This window comes from Rhipicephalus microplus, chromosome X (assembly GCF_043290135.1).
Source record: "Rhipicephalus microplus isolate Deutch F79 chromosome X, USDA_Rmic, whole genome shotgun sequence".
Classification (NCBI taxonomy): domain Eukaryota; kingdom Metazoa; phylum Arthropoda; class Arachnida; order Ixodida; family Ixodidae; genus Rhipicephalus; species Rhipicephalus microplus.
In genome coordinates, this window is record NC_134710.1 from 384,857,086 (window position 1) to 384,882,278 (window position 25,193).

The window sequence follows — 25,193 nt, forward strand, 5'->3', positions numbered from 1 at the left end:
TCGGGTCCGTGGTGTCGCTACACACCAAACGCCTGCTTTCACAGGCGCCTAAAAAAAACAAAACCAGGACCATTCCTTGCTGTACGTCACTCCGTAGATCCTGTGGCACACGGCGGCGAGAAGGGCAAGTGGAGTTCTTAGAAATTGATTGTTTTTCCGAGAAATCTAATTTTACAAATTTTAACAGGAATGATCCGGAGTGCCCAGTTCACTAATTACGCTTGTCAGCTCGAAATGCCCAAACCTAGTGAGGGGTCCTTTAAGGTGTTCACCGATAGGAGAGAAATTGGTCTTACGCGATTATACCTAGCATTCCTCTCTTCTGTGGTATCAGTGGTCTGGTTATTTGCTCCTGTGCTCCCCTTTCCAGCCATAACAAAACGAAAGAGATCCAGGAGAGTGCTCATTGAATGGTAGACACTTGACGCACAATGCTAGACAATAAAACGAAATACCACATACTGTGAATCGCACGGGAAATGCATGCCTATGTTTAATCGTTGGTACCTTTCATCTATCCTAAACAATATCTTTTTTTTTTTTTGCTTCTTAACGTAGATACAAGTTACCGACGTCGTTGTTTTGGGATATTTCTGTTTTTGTAAAAATTTATTGGGCCTATAATTATGCTTTTGAGGGCCTAAAACACGTATTTTCCCTGCCTGTATTTGGTGCCTAAAAATCTGACCTCTATTGATCACATACCCACACCAAGAGCGAGCAAGACGCGCACACACGACACAGATGCCAGAGCGTGCGGGACAGCTCTGGGCCCGTTTGTAGTCAGAAAATGAAACAAACTCTGAGCCAGCGTGGCTGGCGTCACAGAGTGGTGGAGACAGGCAAAGGGCTTATGATCAATAGAGGAGAGCAGATCTGCGAGAGAAGAAGGGCAAGGAGTTGCGATAGAGTGAAGAGAGGGGAGGACATGGCAGGAGGGTGACCTTGAAAACCAGAACACGAGGGAAGGAGGTAAGGTCGGGTAGCTTGGTTGAAAGGTCCGCGAAACGCGCAACTCGCGCGTAGAAAAACTCGAAAGAGTGCCTCCGCGAGCCGAAGTCAAAGCCAGCCGCCTGGATAGACCCACGCAGCGGTGTTCAAGGAATCGGCGGTCGTGGTAAAAAAAATCGTTTTGTTGCACCGGCGGGTTTGCGTGGCCTCACCGACTTCGATATTTAGCGATTCGTTTCGCCCAAATTAACAGCCGTTTTCACGCTTCCGCACGCGTGCGGAGGGCACGCTGAGCCGAGTGCGAAGTGAGCGAGAACAGGTCCTAAACACAAAAGGAATCGCGAATGATCAGAGTCAGTGGGGTAGGGTACGCGCGTGCACAAGATGCAGACGATCGGATACAGTCGGTGGCCAACAACAAAATGGTCTGTCACTCCAGGCCAGCGACGCCAACGAACCAGCGATCAAAAACAGAGGAGATGGCTGACCGGTCTTTGAAAGATCAGTGGCAGCGTGTAAACACGGGCCTCGTCTGGCAATGCTGGGTGCTCAGAGAAGTGGGGGGGGGGGGGGGAGGGGACAAAGCACAGAGGGGTGTGTAACAAAAAGCGGTCGGGGAGAGCGGCAACTAGAAAGGCGCAGAGGCAGGGTCGGCGTTTAAGAATAAGAATGTATGGGCACCTTGCCGATGCCTGACCGATGGTCGAAAGTGGTTTCTCGGGAAGTCGGCTGAGCGCCAGCCACGTTCGCTGTATCCGATCGGTGGCGCTCGGAGACGTTCGTTGTAAGTGCGATTTTGTGCCATTGAACCAATGTATATTTTCACGGTCATGCGGATATTGTTCATTTTAAGCGATAGTTCGTTTCAAGTGGGGCTGTTATATGTGGGCTCGACTATAATGCCTTTTCAAGCTAAAGTGGAATCGGTTCTGTTAGAACATCCCGTGATTTTAACAAGTTCTGCAGACAATTTTCACATGTGCGTCTTCCAGGACATACCACCTTTAAGCTAGATACCCAAAAACTTGTGAGCTTAACCTCTTGTATTCGTACATCTCGAAACAAAATTGTTAATACCAAATTCATCGGATGGTCAGTAGGGTGCAAAAATTATCCTGATGATGAAAGTGGCAGACTTGTCTACTTGAATGACATCGTTTTCACTCCCAGCTTTGACGAACACCTCTAATGCCTTCGAACAGTACGTCAGACAATCGGGTCACTTGAACTGAAAAAGTGTCGATTCGCAAACAAATAGCTGCTGTATATTGTGGTGGTACTGACCGTCCCCTGTAATGTTGTTTGCACTGCATGGCGCACTTGTCTCGCACAGAAGCTGTATTTTGGCGTAACGGCTATTGAGCGCGATAGGTGGCGTTGTGTACGAGAGCGGTGATTCATGATCATCATGGTTATTAGAGCTGTAGCGTCGGCAGTAACCCCTGGCAGCAGGTAAGCCTTGGTGACGGTGTGCAAGAAATAATGGCGAATTCCACTCGTCGAGCGGGAGCAAGTTTCTTTGCTCCAAAGCTGAAAATTCGCGTTTCGCTGGTAGATTCGGAGCAAGTTTGCATTTTCCACTGGCAGATTCAGAGCAATCCACTCCGCAACGGAGCATTCCACGTGCTCTATCTTGCAGAGGCGGAGTTCACCCGAACTCCGAGAATGCGTTACAGTCATTTCCGGTACAGTCGGGCAGCTGGGTTGCCCTCAGAGTTTTTTGAAGCGGTCTAGTAACAGTCTAGTTTTTTGAAGCAGTCTAGTTTTGAAGCGGTCTAGTAACAGTCGCAAGAGTATCATCTTTCGACGACATTTGCAGTGTAACATGCAGATACGGGGCCAATTTTTTTTCCTTTTCTTTTTTCGCTGGAAGCCATGAGGTGCTTCAGCTGACACTCATTAGTATAGCTACATTTCATTGGCTTGTGGCTCTTAAAGGCCGTCGTTTCCACAGGTTCACGGCGACAGCGCGATTGAAAATTGACCCATGCCAACCAAAGTTTTCAAATTAAACGAAGTGGTGCTGACGGCCGCTTTAAAATATCCACTCAGACTTGCATTGCAAAACACAGGACCGCGGAAATATTTCTAATTAAGCAGGACTTTGAAATAATCGAGGTCAAATTTATGCAGTTTTACTGTATATCTTACAACGTTGTTAATGTTAGTGTGTTTGCGCCTGGATTTATTGATGACGCAAAGTACAAGTGGGCAACGTGGCATATATTTTTCATTGAAATTAGCTTTGAGGCTGATCAGACATTTTGGAGCAGCGTGGCACAATTTCAGCAAATTTCATGGTTTTGGCGCAGCTCGGCGCAAAAATTCGGAATTGTGTCAAATTGGCGCAGCTATCGCATCACTGCCACATTGTCTCATTCTCCACCCCCTGCGGGTCCCCCAATCTGAAAACAGCCCATTCAGCAGCATCACCGATGCTCGAGCGCACGAAGTCTCAGGCGCTTGTTCACTCTGAGGCGCTAGTTTCTAGAGGTATTTAGACAGGTGTTTCAAACTGACAAAGATTTGTTCTGAATTAAAGACACTATCATAAATTATATGATACGTTAAGAGCATTCAAAATTCAACTTCAACCAGATGCAAAGCAACAAATTATTGTAAAAAAGTCACACAACACTTTCACTCTTAGAGGTTCTTTAAAGCAAAAAAAAATTTTTATTCTCAGAAAAAACTGAATTTCAAGTTCTCAGCTCAGAGCTTTACTTACGGTTATTATCTGTTTCAGAGAAACAGCTCTCTAAGTGCTAGTTGCAATAGTGGATGATGATCACTTTTACAATCGATGTCTACAGTATAACACAACTCACAGAAGATGCGCAACAATACAGAAAGCTGCTGGCACGTGGAGGAGCCTGAGCATTTTTTATCTTAACCTCAAGCATGCTAACCAATCAATTTTCAGGCAGTCTATAATTTTCATATACAACTAACTAATTAAAGACAGTAGTGCCTTTTTTTTTCTACTGCTGTGTATGCCCAAACAAAACACTACACCAACAGGAAAGAAAGTGAATGATATGTTGTAGAAGAAAGTAATTGCCAAGCTGAGCTTCTGCCCGCTGTGAATCCTAGCACCCACCTCTAATCGCCGCAATATCTCCCGCAGAGGCAGGGTGCTCTCCTCGCCACCGATGAATGTCGTTGCAGGAAGCTTGAACAGACGATCCATGTCTTTCTCCTCTGCATGAAAATAGGTGAGACAGGGATGTACCAATAAGACAAATGGAGAATGGACAAGGGAAATCACACTGCATGCACGTATTTCAAAAGTCTTTTTATTTTCCTCTACAAAGGAACCGCCTTGACCCAATAAAGGTAAACATTGAATCCCGATCAACCTTTTGTGGTGTAATAAGAAATAATAAGCAATAATGACAAAAAAAATGTTTTAATGGTTAAGCAAAATTGTTCTTACATTGCTTAGATGAATTTATTATGCTGTATCAGATTGTATTAAGTTTCACTGTTAGGTTGCAAATACTAATGGTGTATTACACACAACCACGAATTAAGTGTATACAATGCATTCCAAGGCAAATGCATCGTATCTCATTTACATGTATCTTCTATATATGCAGAAAGTCACTAGTACATGTCAGCAGATGGATGCACATAGTAAATGACTGAGCTTATAGCCGTGGGCATTCTACAAGTTCAAAAATTGAGCGAAAAGTCGAATGGTGCCACTTCTCTAGTGGCACACACTCTCAATGGAGCTTGTATTACTTAAAGAAACAGAGGTGTGAGAACTTTAATGGCACATGCACAGCCTACAAAAACAGCCCTGAGTGCCACAGAAAACTCTTTCCGGTAACGGTCACAGCAAAGAGGCAGGCAGTCAAGTGTGGTGCAAGAAAGGTGCATATCACATAAAAAAGTTAAGGCCTAACCTCATGTCGCCATTGCAGCGCGTCAGTGCGTGGTTTTTTGATGTGGTGCCGTGCCCCCTCCCTATGGAGAAAGAGGGCCCGTGGCTATGCAAAGTTGTGCACCCTCTCTCTTTTCATAAGGAGAGGGTGTGGTGCCACGTCAATAAAACATACACTGACGCACTGAACAGGTACGCGTGTTCAGGCCTTTATGCTTCAACTGCCTTCCTATTACTGAACTATCAGATGCCATGAAAATGTCATATATATTGAGCAGCTGGCCCAGCTACATAGCATCTTATGCACAAATGTGACACCAACGAGGTTCACAAAAAAATATGATACCCTAGGAGAAAACGATTAATTTTTTTAATATTCAATGTCCCGTAGTTGCAAAAGGGTAATTATTTTGAAAGTAACATGGGCACTTCCCCCTGCCCCACTTTCCTTCACAAAGGCAAGTTGATGGTTCTTATTTCAACTATTCATTCTGCAGTGGAAACACCTTGTATAAATCCATGAAAGAGGTATTTTCTGAGAGCTCAGTTTCTCCAAGAACACCACTGCACTTTCATTGTGATGAATGATACAGCAAACACTTAATTAGAATGCAAATGAAAAAGAATGCGGCACATATGGCTAGAGAGTAACAACGCATTTGCTGCAATGCACCTCTGTATTTGAAAGAGGATATCGGTGAAGTCTATAAAAGCTAGAAATGAAAGGCGAATTTCCAAGGTGTCATAAATATATGAGACAGCAAGTTAAAAAAAAATTATGCATTGGCTTACGAATACAGACAATTTATCAATCAACACAAAATGGCGAAAATGCTCATGCACTGCTGCCAACAAGGAGCTTTAAGCTGCCACTGTGTAGTTATTGGGCAACGAAAAAATAACTTCTTCCGACAGCTTCCTATACATATATTTATTGTTTCGCACACAAAACAGCCAGAAATCAAACACTACAGCAACTTAAGAAACCACATGAGTTAATTCTAAAGCAAGCACTGACGGACCATCAGAAGATGAAGAAGCACCAGCAAGCACGAGAAAAGAAACGGGGAAGACTCGGTAGTAGCAAGGTTCTAATGGCCGCAGTCAGGGTCAACAAAAGCCCTTTGTAACAATCTCAATGGAATCGAGTGCTTCCACGTCTGCTCCATGTCACATGGCACACAACATGTGTGGTGTAATATGCACTGTTTGTGCTCAAGCTTTGCACAAGTGTCATCCATAAAGCTTGTACTCAGTCAGTTCCACGCATGTGGAGCAGGCATACATGGCAGGCAGACAAACAAGAGTACACCTCTAGTTCATCTGGAACATAAGTATTATCTGATGCAGTAACAGTACACTGCTAGCAGATGAAAACAAATACTGGTACAGTTGGAGAACAAGCAGTAATCCACTTCCTTCATTTAAAAATGTGGCTAATGCAAAGATGTCTATGCATTAGCGGTAGTGCAGGGTGACAGTGTCCAGTCAAGGCGGCTGTGACGTGGTGGCAACACTTTCAATGTGGCCAAATAAACTTGGACAATGAAGATACCATAGCTCTACGATGAACAAATTTGCGCACAAGTCCCCGCTTTGAGACCCTCTGACTGGCACAACGCAAACAAATAGCACAGCACGTCACCATGAGTGCAGGCTCAATGCACAACAGTCAAAGAAAGCTACACATGAATAAGATCGTTGTGCACTGTGTTTTCAGGTTGCTGACACAAAAGCAAAACGACCAGCAGAAAGAAGCAGTGGGAGCACTGTTCAAGCCTTAAAATAGTGATGCTGATGAATTTCTTGCAATCTTCATTACCGAGAATTTCGGATCAATGCTGAGAGCACAATTACTATACCAAAAGTATAAGATCATAAAGCAAATAGGTCCGAGCATATAGATTTGCCACAGCCAAAAGAGACCATGCTATCAGCGGAAAATGCCATACTGAATGTGTTCCGAGAGATGCCAAATGAGGGCACTATCAGTGTGATGGTCCCACAGGAAGCTCCACACCAAGCTGCGAGACTTCACCAAGGCAAAGTGGAGAGGAAAGCTCAAGAAAGAAATCTGTCTGCCCTGTAACAATGCATCGAGAAACTCAGCACAGGTGATGCTGTTTCACATGACCTGCCTAAGTTAAGAATTTTGCCCCATCCTCTTCCACCACATAAACTATCACCGTGGGCTGCTTTTCAAGGATGAGCATAATGCGATACGTTAATTGAAGTTCTTACTGAACTCACAAAATGAATACCTGTACAGTGATGATCTGTAGAAGCTAATTAGTATTACCGTAATTACTCGAATCTAACGTGCACCTTTTTTCCAGTTAAGCGAGTTGATAAATCGCATGTGCGTTAGAATCGAGTATGAAAAAAAAAATGAATACTGTACGGTCATTCTATTGCTTTCGGCATTTTCAAAATGCCCGCCCCCTACGTGCGTCGGCCATTTCTGCCTATGTGTTTCCCATGTGCAGCACTTCGCACGTGTGCTGAGGTGTTCGTCATCTTGTAGTGCATTAGCATCGACGACATGGAAGGGCCGACTCCAAAAACTCGAGTGCACCACGATGCCGCGATTAAAAGAAAAGTCATCACGTGTGCAGAAACGGACAGAAATCGGGCCGCATCGGGGTCGTTCAGAGTTCTCGAAACGTTCGTGCGGGACTGGCGGAAACAAAAGCAGAAGATTGCCGACAGCAAAGCTTCACACAAAGGCTTCAGTGGACCACAGCAGGGTCGGTTTCCGCAAATTGAAGAACTGCTCGGCGAGTATGTGCTTGAGCAGCGAGCGGCACAGCGGCCCGTGACGACAGAACTTCTCCAAGTGCGGGCTATGCAATTAGCCTTAGAAAAAGGGCTAACGCGGAGCCAGTTTAAAGCGAGCAGGTGCTTGCTAACCAACTTTATGAAGAAGAAAGGCTTTTCCCTCCGAAGGTGAACGGGCATATGCGAAAAGTTTTGCGGAGGAGTACGATGAAAAGCTTCACAGTTTTCAGAGGCTCGTCCTAAACTTGCGGCACAACAACGGCTACCTGCTTGGGCAAATCGGGAATGCCGATCAGACGCCTCTTTACTTCAACATGCCTGGCACCACAACCGTCGCGAAAAAGGGGGGCGAAGGAAGTTCGCGTGCTGACATCGGTCCACGGTAAAACTACAGTGATGGCAATGCTCTGTTACACGTCAGATGGGCACAAGTTTCCCCCGTACCTCATATTTAAATAGAAGACGCTCCCGAAAGGAGTTGTTTTTTCGAGTGGTGTGATCATGCGGGCCAGCGAGAAAAATGAGTGTGCGTTGCAATTGATGTATTACTGTTTTTGTTTTTTTCGTCGTGGAAATCGGGTGCGCGTTACAATCGAGGGCGCGGTAGAATCGAATAAATACGGTATTAGCATAACACATCCTGCTGAAGTTAGAAAACTTAAATTAAAGTGAACTTCAAGCAAAGTCTCATCACTTAGTATTCATTCCTTTATGGCGATAGTATGAACTTTGTGAATGCCCTGTGTATATGACAGCAGACTATTGAAACAAAGTTTTGCAGGCATGTACAGTCGATCACGGATATATCAAACTCAAAAAAGGTACCGAAATAGTTCGATATATTGATAATTCGAAATATAAAATGTGTATTCAAGGCAACAATTAGAGCATCTCAGGCCTAGGAATGGGTTTAAAAAATCTTAACAAGGGTTAACAACAATATTCTCACAGCATGATAAAGAACAAGGTGTGGACATCTTTTTTTGCAAGTTACCAGACTTTATCACTTGAAAATGGTCCGTAAGCTTGTCTCAATTCTTGGGCGCTGTCAATTTCCAGTCATCCTCAATATCATGGAAGCTTCCCAAATAAGCGATTAAGCTCATTCGGCCGCTACAGCGTTGCTTGACTCTGAACGGCTACATAAGCTCCACAAAGTGTTAAAAGGCTGGATAGAGGCAGAAGCGACACACTTCTGCAGCACCGGCAACGCCGGTCATGACCTTGGCATTGATACAATCAGAAATAGCAACGTCGCTATCTGTGTGAATGAAGCCACTCGCTGTCTTATATGGTGCCCGGAAATGCAAACAAGTCGTAGAATTCCCTGAGGCACCGTGCGCCGTCGTCAGCAGTCATTACAAACCCGAACTCGTCACCTGGCACCAAAGCATGCAAGAAAACACTTTAAAACTGTGCTTTACTTCACGTCACTCCCAGCACCAGTATAATTTTTATCGCTACGAGTGGATGAATGTTTAGTTCCGACTCCCAAATGATGATTTATCAGGAACAATCGTGAGAAGTATACAAGTCCACAAAGGCGCAAGAGACGTTGCTACCCACGAACAATATTTATTTATTTATTTATTTATTTATTTATTTATAACATACTGCAGACGAGAATTCGGTCCTTGCAGGAAGGGCACTCATAGTACACTAAAAAAATACAATACCAAAATATCAATACAGTTAGTACAAGATATGCGCAAATATTTACACTCAACTTAGTAAAGGCACTCAGACTTCATTTTAAAAAAAATGCAGTACTGTAGTTCCAACAGAAGTAAGTCAAATGAAGTAAAATATACAAAATGGAAACAACAACTAACGCGTGTATTACTGTAAAAAAGGGTTATTCATTATATGCCCAGAATTCTACTCCAACATACAAAATCATACAAAATCAAAACGCAACATACAAAAAACATACGAAACCAAAACACAACACCTAACGCGGGCATTGTGGTAACTTAAGGGTCATTCTTTTCATGCCTAGAGTTCCACTCCGACACTGTCCTGGGAAAAAATGAGTGTTTGAAAATATCTGTTCTAACGAAATGAGGGGTTAAAGCATGTGTGTGATCGTGACGTGTACGCCTTGTGGACAGAGGTGTTACATATAATGCGGGGTCGATGGATAATTCACGTTTAATGAGTGATTGTAGGAAATTAAGGCGGAGAATCTGGAGAATATACGAGCAAGCTCCCACCATTGACATGTTGGTGAGAGGGATGTTCCTTGAGGTTTAGTAGTTGTGTAGCAAACAGCCACTGCTTTTACATGGAAACTAGAAAAGAAGCATAGTCTCAGAGATACATATTTAAAAACCAAAAACACCAAAATAGGTCACAAGGTTGCACATCTTGAAGGCCATGCTTTTTGGTCCCGCATGCCATTAAACACAAAAGAATGCAAACATGCGAACTAGATCGCCAAATAACTTCGTTTTGGTGCCCTCAGCAATCTGTCTTTTTAAAGAAAAAAAAAAAACCTATGCCCGCACGTCAAAACCTGCAGATCACACATCAAGCATACTGGTAAACTTGCAAGTGCTGTGGGTGAAAGTAGATCAACGTGATGGAGTTTCGCCTTTTAACTTTTCAACACTGCCTTTTAAATCACTTCCGTACGGAAAGAGATCTGAATTTTAAGAACACGTGCAAAAAATGATCATTATTCGTCAAGAAAAATGCAATTTCTGGGCTTCGGCTCGGCTCCGCAATTGTTATGTGTGTACACGAGTTCCATAATTTCGTGTGAAAAATTCAAGGGGATTTCCCAAGTGTTCGATAAAGCCAATAATTCTATATATCAGAGTTCGATATATCCGGGATCGACTTTTTAGACAAAAAAAAATGTGAAAAGTGAAAATGTGAAAAGCCACAGGTCGCAACATGCTCAGCTAATGGAATTTTAACAATGCCCAATTACAATGACATTCGTGTACATTCAGAGAAAAGACAGCGCTGCAATGGTATCACCATTCAACATTGCTTGTAAAGATAAATACAATTACTGGATAAATCAAAGGGCAGTTCACAAAAAAGAATGAGCTCGGTTAGTAACGTTGGACCGGCAAACAGTTTCCTTTACAATGGTAATAAGCACAAACACTATACAAAAGAAAGGCAAAAGGACACCTTTTCTTCCCCTTGCTCATCTTTTGTATAGTGTTTCTGCTCATTAGCATATAAATGACACGTTCCAACTCGTCAAATTAGCAATGCTGCTGCAATTCTTCTAACATCTTTGATATGTAAGTTGTAAGATGAATGTTTGTCCTCCTTGACCAACTGTCAGCAAAAATCATGTTCTTGTATTCAGCAGGCTCATCAGTAAGCATGATAAAATCTTACTGGGGGGAGAAGAGCCAGGAGAACAAGCCCTTCACCTATGATGAGATGGGACGATAATCAAAAGGTGTGAAGGGCACGAAGAAGGTTAGTTCCAAAAGCTACACAAGAATCAGTATTTCTATGATGCTAAGAAAAAAACTAATTAATTGAATGGCTACTTCAAACTGCAAATAATAGATGACAGAACCTTCAACACAACCACCTATCACAAACTGTAGGAAGAGTGAAATAACCAAAACCAGACTTGACAAAGGTTCTACCAGGAAAGTACATAGCTCCAACAGAGTAAAGGTTGCAAGAGTAAGAAAAATGAACAAAAATCCAGCCAACACCACAAGGTCCACTGCCTTACCAAGATTGTGGTTGGTGAGAAGGATTTCCATTGGATCAACTTTGGTCACAGTGATGCCCAGGGGATCAAGGGTCGCATAGAAGTGACCCCGGATCTGTAGACAGGGGGCGCAGAGAAAGAAAGCACAGCAGGGACAACGGACAGGTTACGATACACAATGCCAGATTGACACAAGCAAGACTGCTTTCTCTGGTCTAGCTGACTGATTGACTGTGACTCATGGCACAGAAACACATATGAGAACCCAAATCGGAGAAATTTTTAATTTTTAAACTGAGGTAATGTCCCAAAGCTACAGTTAGGATATGGGAGATTCTAAAGCACATGGCTACTCACAAGTTTTAGCCAAACGAGCGTCTATCTAACAGTGTGATGAAAGTCTGCACATATGTGGTTTCTTGCACTTCACTCTTTCTAGAATGCACATAATGCAAATGGGGCAACCCATTGTGGAACCCATGACCTTGCACTCAGCATCAGAAGATAACAGATACTGAGGCCAACTACAGCGGTTACAACACCAACTTATCAGCATTGCTAATTGGGTGATTGGTTGATGCATAGTTGGCCAATATCCAAGTGGTCAAGGTGCTGAAGATAAGCAGATGAGACAATTTTTATAAAAGGGTAATTTGGTGATAAAAGGGTGAACAGCATTTTGGCCCGATGCCAGAGAACTACCGATGCCAGAGATAGATTGGTTGAAAGCCATGATTGTAATGCACACAGTCGTGGCCAGTGGTGCAAAAGAAAAGATAGAAAGCAACCAAGGAGCCAGTTCCCACAAGAACAGAACGTCAGTAGTGCTCATGCATAAAGATAGTGATAATGAAACGTAAAACAGAACAGCAAACAAAACAACTTGACGGAAACACCCACATGCTTATAATAAGCAAACAGATGACGTGACGGCAATTTACGGCAGATGCACATGAGAAATGCTTGTGTTCACAGAACTTCAACCCCCATCATTTCTTTTTGCACAATAATTGTGTGCGCAAGTCACAACTGCAGTAGTTAAACAGTTTGTAGTGCCCTGCAGAGCAACCCTGAAACACAAATGGACAGAACTGTCAGAAAAACTACTTTTAAGCAGGTGAAAAGTAGTGAGTATTAAGGAAAACAATGAAAAGCTAAATTCCAGTGATGAAGAGACAGTGACATCAAATAACAGCAAACCCTCTTTAATTTGAAGTTGGTTGGGCTGCCAGAAATCTTGCAATTAGGCGGGTTTTCGAATGACCACAAGATACAAAAAGTGGGATGCAAGGAACTTGCAATTATTCAAAGTAATCAGGGCTGATCATTTACTGTGCCGGCTAGTTTGTGGCTCTAAAGGTTATGTTTCCTCCTATACCTCGTCTTAATTTTGCCGCAAACATAGAAGAACGGCAAGTCTCACTGCTGCCACTAAAAAAAAAAACGCAGGCGTGATCAAGCTTAAATGCGTGCCTGCGGAAAATAAGACGCGATTCACTGCAATACTGTAGTGACAAGCGGGCAGCACATTGCCTGCTCCTCGCTGCGTCAGCACGCCATGATGTGACCATTAGGCGATTCTTTCTGGTAAAATCATTTAATAATGGCCAGTGTGACAAAATTGGCGATATGTTATGGCTGAAAAGCATGACCATTCAAGTTTTCAAGCTTAGCTTTCGAAGCAGGTGTTGCAAGCAACAACTCTGCCAGCAGTGCAAGTGCCCAAATATCTGGAGCAACCAGCATTCAGAGGTTCACATGCATCGCGGATTCCGCCAAACTGTTGTTTATTAAATTTCTTTACAATCCCAGAAGGTATGGGTAAATCATAACGCACTGACATAGCAAGAAACGTGCGATATGCTGCCCGTGCATCACTGCTACGTTGCAGTGAAACACGTCATGTTTCCCACAGGCACACGTTTCGGTGGACTATGAGACCATTTTTTTTTTTTTAAGAGGCGAAGCTCCTTAAGACCTCAGGATGTCCGCCGTCTCCCGCCTGTCCGTAATACGTCTTCATCTGCCTGACATTTCTGAACCATTTTCCATGTAACCTTCAACTTATAAGCAACAGAGGGTGTTGGTGGTAACCGTTTTGCATGTAACCTTCAACTTATAAGCAACAGAGGGTGTTGGTGATAACCGTTTTGCATGTAACCTTCAACTTATAAGCAACAGAGGGCGCTGTGGTTAATTGTACATGTAATGGCGCTGCTGTCAACGCTATATATATATAACCACGTTCCATACCACACATTCTCTTCTCTCATATGGACGAAAACAAACGCAGGAAAGCGCGACGTGCTGAGTATCAGCGTCGGCGAGAAGCTACCGCGGAGACAAAAGAGAAGGAAGTGGATGCAAAGCGGCGACGGCGACAACAAAGTTTTACACCACAGACTAGGGCTAAGGAAGCAAAGGCTAAGCGGTTAAAACGCCAAGCTGACGCGCAGTTGAGACAACTTGAAGCGGATGCAAGGCGGCAATACCGACAAGAAAATTCTACACCAGAGACGATAGCTAATTATGAAGTCAAAACGTAACCCGGAACCTCATATCAGCTATAAAGAAGAATCACCGCTATATCACAATCGGTCTCAGCATTATCTCTTTGAATAAAAAAAATATATAAGTATCACAACCACAATCAGTCTCAGTACTTTCTCAACTTTAATCACAATAATCACCTCCGAAAGCTTCGCCCCATAATTATCTTCAAGCAGCTTAAAATGCAGTGATCTTTTTTTTTTTTGCACTGGTAAAAGCAAGGCTCGAGTGCTTAAGCTGCTACTCATTAGTAACGCTACATTGCATTGCCTTGTGGCTCTTAAGAGGAGTTGTTCACGCTTATATGCAAAGAAATTGGGATTGGAAATCGGCAGATAGCACCAAAAGTTTTCGAATTATTCAGACTGGTGCCGGCCGCCGCTTCAAATGATCCACCCACACTTGCATTGCAAGATACAGCAACGCGAAAATCTGTCGAATTATGCGGCATTTTGGAATAACCGAGCTCCAATTCATGAAGTTTACTGTACAGCCCTTTATAACTTCCCTCGTATGATGGCATTTAAAAGGCTTGGAAAAGTTTATTTTTTATCTGGGGTACACAACTTCTATGGCAATGACTGTACTGTGCTAGCCAGGAACGCAGACACCTGCTTTAATGCACTCAAGTGTCCCAACATCCATCACCGAATTCCCTAGTTTACTGGCCCATTACCTGACAACATCATCGAAGTTTCCTAAAACTCACTTTCAAATAAACTATTCAGGCCTCAAGTCCAAATACTGCCCCTGCATGCTGTAATTCACACATCTGTGCAGCCAACTATCAGACAGTCTCATAGCAGGCACTCACAGAAAAAGCCGCGTACCATACGATAGATGGAATGGGTAAGCATACTGGAAGAAGACTGAAAGAACGCCTTTTCGTACTTTCCCACGAAACCATACAGTGAGTTGAGTGTTTCGCTGAAGATGTACAGTCAATAAAGCTTTGAAAAAAGATGCCCCGGTTTTTCCTGCCCAGACGAGACATCATCCACGAAAGGTTATCAGCAATGCATCTCAAACACTATAAATACATATTTGCAGAAGCCCAGCTATAGCTCAGTCATCGTTTCAATGAAACGCTCACAAAGCGATGAACCTCAAGGTTCCAGCATTGCAAAAACCTTTCTCTTTACAAGCCTTATTATGACAATGACGAACGAGCCGCGACTGGACATTAGTAAAACTGAACTCGATTCCAGCCAAGATTTAGGCAAATGAGCACTTGGCAATGCTCAAGAAAAAAAGTGGGGGCTTTAAAAAATTTTTTTTTTCAAGAGGAAAGTGTGCATCTGCACAGTTTACAATAACTGTGACAATGAATGAACTTGGGTTAGCACTAGTGAGCCCACAAGGCCGCCGAACGTGGTCGTACCTAGCTTGTAATTTCGAAGCACCACCTCGGGCGAATGCAGCTGCTCTCGATTTAAGGAGTGTACGCTGGGGTTGACGATTCCGAGAGGGTCGAGAGATGCAGCCAGGTGTCCCCTCACCTGAGCACAACAGACACAATACAGTTGACACCACCTCGCTCTGGCCAGTAGTGCAGGCGTCTGGTAGTCAAGCAAACTAGAGCCCAGGTACCAAGTTCTTTTCTTCCAAAAGAAGACTGCCAGGCTACAGAAAGCAAGCTCTTCCTCTCATGGCAAAAACTTGCCCGTCTGCACTTGAGATCAAACATTTAACTCCACAATGCTCTGTAGTACAATGTACAAACTAGATATATGCAAGCTTAAAATATTTTATTCACCTTTGAACCAATATAACTTTTCTAGTCAAGTAAGCAGGCCAAATGTGTCACGCTGTCTTTGCAATTCATGGTATCGTGAGCAGCTTTTCAGAGATCTAAAAATCTGCATAGTGCTGAAACAACTTGTCACCAGAATTAAACTTTGTGCCACAAGTATTTTAAGAATATATTTTTGAGATGTTCAATAAAAGTAACGACTGATTTAAAACACCCCTGACACCAAATTTGAGATGCTTGTGTTGGTCGAGAGTCCTGCATGCAAAGTGGGGCGGGGGGGGGGGGGGGGGGGCACTTTTGACTGATTATTAGAGATGGGCGTTGCCCTACAAGATATTTTTTTAAATTTAGTTTTAAAGTAAGGGTGCATACTCGTTCAAGTATTCAGGTGCAATTGAAATTTTCTGTGGTTTGACGCCCACACAAACCATGGTGGTCTAGTGGCTAAGGCACTCAGCTGCCGACCCGTAGGTCGCAGGATCGAATCTTGGCCGTGGTGGCCCCATTTTCAATGGCCGTGGGAATGCTGTAGGCCTGTGTGCTTAGATTTAGGTGCCCTTTACAAAACCCTAGGTGGTTAAAATTGTCTGAGCCCTCTACTATGGCATCTCTCATAATCATAAGGTAATTTTGGTATAACAAAGCCCAACAATTAAAAAAATTATATATGAAAAAATTATTACATAGACATGAGGCCCCTTCATGACATTGATGAAGTCAAGCAAGTATTGTAGGTGTCACAGAACATTTGCGGGGCGCGCACAATACCCTGACTGGCACACAGCAAGGACTATCGTTTGTCACCCCTCTCGTTCCGTTGTCGGGCTGCTCTCAAGGTCTTTTCGACTGCTTACCCCAGGAATGCTTTTTTTTTTCTGAGGTGGGCACGCTCAAAGTTTGCACATTATTTTAATCTTCACCACTCGCAAGTCCCCTTACTCGCGAACAGCACATTCAGTGTCACCGAAGCTTGGGCACATGTAGTTTCAGGCGCTGCCCCAATGTGCAGCAGTAGTTTCTTATGGTGTTTAGGTGGGCATTTCAAACTGACGCAAAATCGTTCGGAATTAACGATGCTAGCATAAATTACACGACATGTTGGAACATTTACAATTGAATTTCGGCGTTGCTATATGCAAAGCTACAAACCACCATAAGAAAGTCGCAAACAATACCTTTGCTCTCGGGAGTCCTTTAAGAGCATAAAAACACATAGAAAGACTAAAATTAGAACAATCCTGCGATCAAGCACCCTGCTGTACTACTGCGGCAAGTAAGCCAACTGAAAACCAAGTTTGCTATTTGGCTGACTATCACTGAAAAGTGTATGATAATCAATAAAGGTTGCAATGCAACGATGTACTCGCAGAACAGGACAAGTGTGCCGAAGCCACTGCGTGCATTGTGGCCTCCTTCTCATTGATACGATGACCTGTGTCGTTGAGTTCTCAAAGCTGCTGTGAATGAGCCAAACTGGGCAGACACTGTCACGAGCCATATGTGAGAGATTACATCACACAAAAAAAGACAATGCTCACTTATTCAATAAGAAAATAAAGTTTGCATAAATAAAAAGATGCAACAGAAAATAAGAAAGATAGACATGCTGCATTGCAGAGAACGTGCAAAAATGAGACAAACGGGAACAGAAACAGTTAGACACCACCGGTCAGTAGCACCATAAGAGGTTGACGTTTTACGAACTGCGGTGTGCACACAGCTTGTTACCCAGTATGCCACATCATAGAGACTACCATCTTTTGCTACCATGTCAATGGCCGTACAGTGATTCATTAGGAATATATATTACTCAACCTTTCATGTACAAAATATCTCCAGCTGTTCACGCTCTTCACGAAGATAGTGAAAGTACCTAGGTAGTACTTAGGGACTCATGCTGCTCTCAGCAACGCAGCCCATCATCAGTGATGTCGGCTTTGTAGCACCGGTAGAACAAAAAACAAACTGAAATGTTTACAGTAACTTAAAAAACAGTCCATAAGACTAATAAAAAAGGTCATAGACAACAGTGCTGTTGTCTTTGTCCTTTTACTAGTCCTTGGTCTTTTCCACTGTTTTAAATTCTAGCACATCATTCACATTCACTTAAGCATCTATTTAAGCTGAAATAAACACCAAAATTGGTGATGGTGATCTGTTATTATGATGCACATTGTACCATGCTTTACAAAGCATGTGAAAGACATGCTCTCTTTCAAATCCTTCGTCTAGCTTTTGGCACAACTGCACGATAATATAACCAAATGCCAAAGTGCATCGTAATAACATACATTTTACAACTGCAATGCAGGCAAATTTACTCGTGTCTTATGTTTCAGGTACAAAATTATTATACATCATAAGCTCTCCATACTCGTTTTGTCAGCGCACTGATTTGGGGTGATGGAAGCACAAGAATCGGAAAAGTGCATCTTTCGTCAAAGGCTGCTTTGTGCTGGAGCGCCTCTACAGCTAGACTGCCTAGCAGGCAGAACTGGAGTTTCACACAAATGCACTTGGCACTGTATACCCAATAATGGAGCTAGAGAGACTGTAAAGAACAGCAGCCACCAACATTTCGTCAAGAGGAGAGGGAAAATGTGGTTACTTAAGCTTCCATCACAGCACTTTCAAGAACAGAATCTGTATATTGTCAGGATTCATTTAACTTAAAATCTATACGCGTGTGATTATTCCTTGTTCCCGACTGGCTTGTCTAGTGATGACGCACGTAGAGCCCTGCCCAGACAATTTATGCCTCACCATAGCCTAGCATAGCTAAATCTAACAAAGGCAGCAAGCTAGCTGTGCCGAGTATTACGGACGATTAAAAATTCACACTTTTTATAAAGGATCTCCAGCCTCTTTCAAATCTATTTTTGTCATCAGCTTTTATATCAGAACTCAAAACAAACATTTTAACGACTAAATGACAAGTATTTAATGACTAAATGACAAGTATAGGCAACAAGCATCAAGGGGCCCACACTTGTCAGAATTCAGACTTCTTGTGGTCATAGCTTGAGTGAGGTCAAGCACAAGCTATGCCACACAAGTTGCTGACCATTTTGGATGGAATTCGATGAACACTGCTACGTATACAATATGAGGTCCCATTAGCTTCCCAGCGATATGTCTTTTGGCAGTAATTACAGGCATGAGATCCTGTTATCTTAGCTGTCATTAGATCGTAGCTTACATAGAACCAATGTGAGTCAGGTGATTGAACTAAAGTGAATTGAACCAAAGAGAGGTAGCTTGAAAGCTACTAACACTGTTGCTGAAAAAATTTTTATAGCTTGGCAGAGGCTTTAAGATTTACAGAATAACAAACTTACTAAGAAAAGGCTAGTGCCATTGTCATAAGCCTGAGTTAAGCAGCAACTGTTACACCTATAAGATTTTTTTCTCTCTCCAAGCAAAAAAAAAAAACGCACTACAGCAGCTTTCAAATGCTGTTTGGTAGCACCAAACTTCCCTTCATTCTCACCATCGAGTTCCCTTCTACGAAAGGAAGCGGCGTCACCTGATAGGACCGAATGATCGCTTGAACTGAAAGGTGATCATCGATGTCCCTCGGTGCCGCCTGTGTGCTCGGAAGTTTGGAAGGTGCAGGTGCCGTCGCTGCCGCTGGAGCTACTCGAGGCACGGCCACAGTTGACATGGCTGTAGACAGAGTAGGGGGAGAGCTGTAGGCCTCGCCGGGCCCTAGCCCGGACGAGACAGCCCGGAAAAAGACATCCCATGACTGCAGCGAAAATTGCAAAACTCTTGTCAACCACACTTGGCCACACTAGCATTAAACAATAATGACTAGCAATAAACAATTTTTATTTTGGCAAGTGAGCTAATCTCACTCTGTTCCTAAAAGAGAGGCAAAGCTTTCAAATCCCCTCCCCCCCCCCCCCCTCCTGTGTGCATCATGCATAATTATGCATGATACATAATGATACACCATGTATAATGACAAAACTGTAATGATTTCAAAGTAAATCACTCAGGCAGCAAGAGCAGCTGCTCGAGCGAAATTTATCACTTGGAACAGATATAGAAGCAGCTAGCTCTACTCACGAAGATATTATACTGTCTCTATGCACGATTTTCGCTCTTTTATGTCACATGTAATGCCACCATGTGTTGCACTTCCAAAGCAGACAGGCAACTGATATAGCTTAGCTTTCCAATAAAGGTCCAAAAGGACTCTAGAAAAACTTATTTTTCTTCACTGCTAGCAATGTGTCATGGCCGACAAACCTTGTGGACAGCAGCAAGCAAATAAGACACAGAGACCTTAAAGGGACACTAAAGTCAAATAAGAATTTACGTCAGAGTGAAAGCTCAATGTAAGACAACATGTAAAATGACAACATCTAAAACGACAACAGTGCCTTACTTACCGAGAAATTAAGGTAAATGCACAAGAACACAAGCGCCACAGTAAGAAATTTTCAAGATTATCTCGATGACATCAGACGGACCGCCTACAGTTAATCACAAGTAATAGATCTAACTGCACTAAATAAAGAACCTTCCGTGCATCAAGAGACGCAATAAAATGCTGCTTGTTCGTTTCTATTTGATTCATGAAAAAAAGAACCGTTGCACGTTACTATGGGGAATGGCGCGAATGGTTAAAAATTAAATTTTCGCGTGGTTACACGTGCCAGGTGGTGTCATCTAGCGGGGCGCAGTTGAAACAGCGACCGTCTCTAATCTCGAAGCCAATGGTGGGAAATTGATCAATGGCTGTAGTTGCTGCTGTGACTCCCGCTGCTTTCGCTCTGCTGCTACTAGCGCAGCAAAGCTGGGCAACGCTGTGCATGGCAACAGTGACGTGAGTCAGTCCGGTCCGTCCGCTTCTTTAGGCGGGTAATTTGAAGTGCACTAAGCCAATGCGTATCACTAAAATGTGGTTTTATTTCAGGATAGGCCCCTTCCTCGGCACAAAAGTAACACTACGAGGTTTTTGGGCCGCTATTTCAACAATCAATGTCCAATTAATAGTCGCTTTAGTGTCCCTTTAAAGGGAGACCGACACAATATTTTGCGGTTGAGATGGCCTGGGGGATCGATTCCCATGAACAAGCGTATACCATCATGTATAGCCAGGAAGGCATTTCAAGGGAATTTTGAAATTGAGTTTTTAAGGTACTATTGACACCATAAAAAGGGACCCCACGAGGGTCTCTCACGGAGTCCCTCATGCTTGCCTCACGTCACCACACTGTAGTCAATAAAACAAGTTATCATGACGTCATGGCCGCCATTTTTCTTTAGTCGCATTTGTTCCAGTGTATGCTTTTTGGCGGCTGGTCGCGAATGCGTGGCTGTGGCGCACAAATTAAAAGTCGTGTTTGGCAACACTGCCATCCCGTTTCCTATTCCAAAGGGCTTCTCGATGCAGACCTTGCGAAAGTAGTTGCTAGTTCTGTGTGCTGATGTGGATGGATGGATAGATGGTGTATTAGGCTGTGCCCTTTAGATCGGGCGGCTTCTCACGTCACCTAGCCATTGAGTTAAGTACTATCAATATGTATTGAAGGATTGAATTACACTTGTGCTTTCATTGTAGCCACCAATCAGTTAGCCTCCTCCTGGTTATTTCTACCCTCTTAAAGTCTATTTTTCCTTTACTGTCCCAAAAGCCCAGTGCTTTGAAAAATTTTGCGCCATAATGTTGGACTATAGGGTGGAGCCCTTTACAGAACATTATCAAATGTTCAGCCATTTCCTCCTCTCCACACGGACTACATAATGTGTTTGTGCCTTCGTATTTGGCTCGGTACGTCTTGGTCCACAATACTACTGTTCTGGCCTCAAACAGCAGAGAACTACCCCGAGAATTATCGTGAATCTTTTTTTTTTCTTTGCAATTTCCTGCTTGAATGTTCGGTAGGGCTCAAGTGATGATTTACTAAGCATTTTACTCTTCCACATGTCCCTCTCTGTTCCCTTCACCTTCTTAACTGATGTTACCTTTTGGCTTGGTATTCTGCTATTGTCTAAATACTTGCTTCACAATTTTTGAGTTCGCTTCCTTCATTTATTACCAACAATCATCATGTACAAATAGCTGAAAACCTTCCTAGCTCAACGCTCCATTCCCATTTTTCTAAATCGCTCCTGAAATTCTAACTTGCTGCTAACTTCCCTGCACTCGTACGATGTCCATCCCACTAGGGGTGTTCCCGTGTGCTCATAAAGCAAGTCTACCTATGCCACATTGTTTGATTTCCAATCTTGCTTGCACCTCCGATCTCATGCACAAGACCGCATTACCGAGCGTCAAACCCGGGACCATGACACCTTTCCAAATCCCTCTCACAAAACCATACCTATTATAGTTCCACAGTGCCCTATTTTTCATTACAGGTGCATTCCTGTTACCCTTAGTCATTACGTATATTTCGTGCTCCCTTGGGTACTCAGCGCTGTCATTTATTTATACGCGCAAATATTTCTATATATCTACTATTTCTAGCGTGACTTGCTGTATCTTATGCTCACTTGCCTTATTATTGAAAATCATGATTGCCGATTTTTCTCTGCTAAACTTCAAATTTAACCTATCTCCCCCATTACCGCAGATGTCTATCAATCCCTGCAATCATCCTTGTTGTCGGCTATTAATACTATATTATCTGCATACATCAATGCTGTTAATGACTGTTCAATGTGTTTTTCTTGCTTGGCAGAAGAGAGGCTGAAGTCGAGTCGACTCCCCTCCAATTTGGCTTCTAGTCCCTGTAGATACAGCATAAATAACAAAGGTGACAAGGGACATCCCTGTCAAAGCCTGCATTGTACCTGATCTTCCCATTTTATAACTACCTTGTTACTTTCATAGATATCCTTTAGAAGATTGGTTATTCCATCTTCCACATCTAGTATGTCTAGTATTCCCCACAAGTCTTCTTGAATCGCACTATCGTAGGCTCGCTTGATATCTAGAAATGCCAGCCACAGAAGCCTGTGTTCTTTTTCTGCTATTTCAATACACTGCATCAATGAAAACAGATTGTCTTCCAACGTTCTTCGTTTACAGAACCCATTTTGTAGTTCTCGCAGCCCCCCCTCATTCTCCACCCATGTCTGTAGTGTTTCCTTTACTATCGGCATCACCAGCCTGTAAACTATTGATGTCACCGTTACAGAACGGTAATTGTTTATATAAGCCTGTCCCTCTTTCCTTTATAGATCATGCTCCTCCTGCTTAGTTTCTACCCATTGGGGGCTCCACCATCCATTACTGCTTTGCTCACTGCCTCTCTTAATGTTTCCTTAGAGTTTGGTCCTAGTTTCTTTATTAGCATAATTGGAATGCCCTCAGGGTCTAGAGCTGCGGTACTTCCACCTGGCAGCATGCACTCAGTGGCTTGTTGTTTTTGGAGCTATTTCAAACCAAAACTGAAACTAGTCGATAACGAAGAGCCTGTAATTATTGATCTATGTGGTGCAATAAAAAATGTGCCGTATTATGACTACCAGGCCCCCAGCAACTATTGCTGGAAAAAAAAAACGTGAGGGTAACGTTTTTGTGTCAGTACCCCTTTAGAGACCAACTTAAATTTTTGGGCACATAAAAGAAAGGCAATTTCTAATTGAGTAAATATCCAGCAGTCTCAGTGGGAAATTTTTACAAGTGGGGGAATAATGAATTATTTTTCAATTTTTCACAGAAAGCAAACAAAGATAGGTGTCTGAAAAGCAACGCCATTATTGACTAGTCAAAAGTGATGATCTAGAATGCATGGCAGTTCAACATGACCATTGTGCATGGGTGCCTACGGCTCGATGAAAAATCTTGGAGGCTGTGGAAACTTGCCCCAAAGTAAAATTTCCATTATACTTCATATGCAAACTGGAAAACGGGGAGCACTATCTCAACAAAGTCTATGCAAAGAAAGAACAGTGCGAGCATAGAGCCAGCCATTTTACATAAAGAGTTCCTGCCTTTAACAAAACACACCTAATTAGTTTTTTGGCTGCAAGTCTCATGACAGCATGGAACTGCTGCACTGCCAAGAACGGATTCACGCAGCAAGAAGCCAAGGTAATTGCTCAAAGTGCGGAGAAGTCCTTGTGGACCTTACTGCAGGCTACAATTCAGCTGCAGGCTGAATGTAAGGACTTACATTTAGAGATATAAAAGCCTCACCTCCTTGGTAACTTATTCCTCACCTCCTTGGTAACTTATTGAAGTCACTTTGCATGCTTCCTGTACATTGTGTCAAATGTATTTTCATTATTGTTATAAGCATCAAAACAGTAGATACACAAGTTCCCTGCATGTTCTCTGGACTGAAATAAAGTTTTCATCATCATCATACAAAAGTGAGTTTACATCATTGCTCATGTATTTTCTGAAGGCTTGCGCACAATGTACTAAAATTGACACTTTGAGCCCAATAATTAACTTTCATGGCAGTTAATGTGAAGAGACTGATTTAAAAACACTCATCCAATAACGGTCTACTAACTTGTGTAGACATCTAGAGTTCCTCAACCAACATGCAAAGGTGGTCACTTATGCTTGTGAGGTCACTTATTAAACGAGGTCACTTATGGTAACTTCCCATTCAGAAAGCACATTCCACCTTTATGCAACCAATCAACCTTGATTTAGACCAAGCAGTCTATTACTCCACTGATCAGAATGCATTTAAAATCCTTAAAAATTGCGAACAATGCTGTAGAATTGAACCTAACCAGTGCAGCACTAAACAAGACGCATTTACGACTTCAATTCAGATTGATCATGCAGTAGATGTTTAATGCTGCTGTGTAGCATGAGGTTTACATGTATCAAATTATGAACAAGCTTTTGTGGTTGAACTGACTACGTGAAGCATTTCATGGAGTTTCTTTTATATGAAAATGTAAAAAATTTAACTAAGCATGACCTATGTTCGCAAGAAAGGAAGAATCGTTTTCTAATAAAATTCGGGATACAGGGCCCACTTCTGGGTGACTTTCTATGCAGGATTTCGGTAAAATTACTGGTACACTGATTCAGGTATGACTGCAAGCTGCAGAGAAAATGTGGAAAACTCTACACCAGCAGCAGCAAGACGTGCTCCCAACGTTTCATTGTCTACAGCTGCCACTAAAGAAAGCAGCTTCAGTAACTGTGGATGCCTGCGCAAAACATACAAGTAGACCACAACAAGCCTCTTTTTGAATCAATGCATTTGTGTACACTGCGGTAGCAGCTGTTTATGGTGCTCTAAGTCAAAGGTCTAGTCCATCATACACAAGCTGCCAAAAATTACGTACTATAAAACTGTTTGCACGCTCATTCAAACAGAAGTACTCTAAGAGTGGCTCTAGCTTCTGCACTTGATTTGATAATTACCATGCCTTTTCATTACACTTTTGAAATACCTATATACTAGAGCTTTCAAATGGCCACAGAAGCACTGCTGGAGAGTAGGCAAGCCAAGGTAACTATATTCACACACTGCCCCACAAGCCAGAATGTGCTAGTTGATAAATTGTTCAGCGAAACACAAATTGAATAAAGAAACTTAAAAGACCTCCAGCACTACATTTGGAAACTTGAGATGCTCGTGTTCTCCTGC

The 25,193-nt window shown here is 42.8% G+C and overlaps 1 protein-coding gene across 2 annotated transcripts in view; it reads right to left on the reverse strand.

Moving 5' to 3' along the window:
• Positions 1 to 25,193, reverse strand: part of Ogdh (oxoglutarate dehydrogenase Nc73EF) — a 179,391-nt gene that overhangs the window by 148,979 nt on the left and 5,219 nt on the right. Inside the window, exons 2-4 of one of the 2 annotated variants that reach the window (XM_037413353.2) lie at positions 19,139 to 19,360; positions 15,241 to 15,358; positions 4,052 to 4,152 (exon numbers count right to left, since the gene is read on the reverse strand). In XM_037413353.2, coding sequence (XP_037269250.2) covers positions 4,052 to 4,152; positions 15,241 to 15,358; positions 19,139 to 19,360 — 441 coding nt within the window. Of the gene's footprint in view, positions 1 to 4,051; positions 4,153 to 11,330; positions 11,420 to 15,240; positions 15,359 to 19,138; positions 19,361 to 25,193 lie in introns of those variants that run through there. The other variant, XM_075880061.1, reaches the window with a different exon arrangement.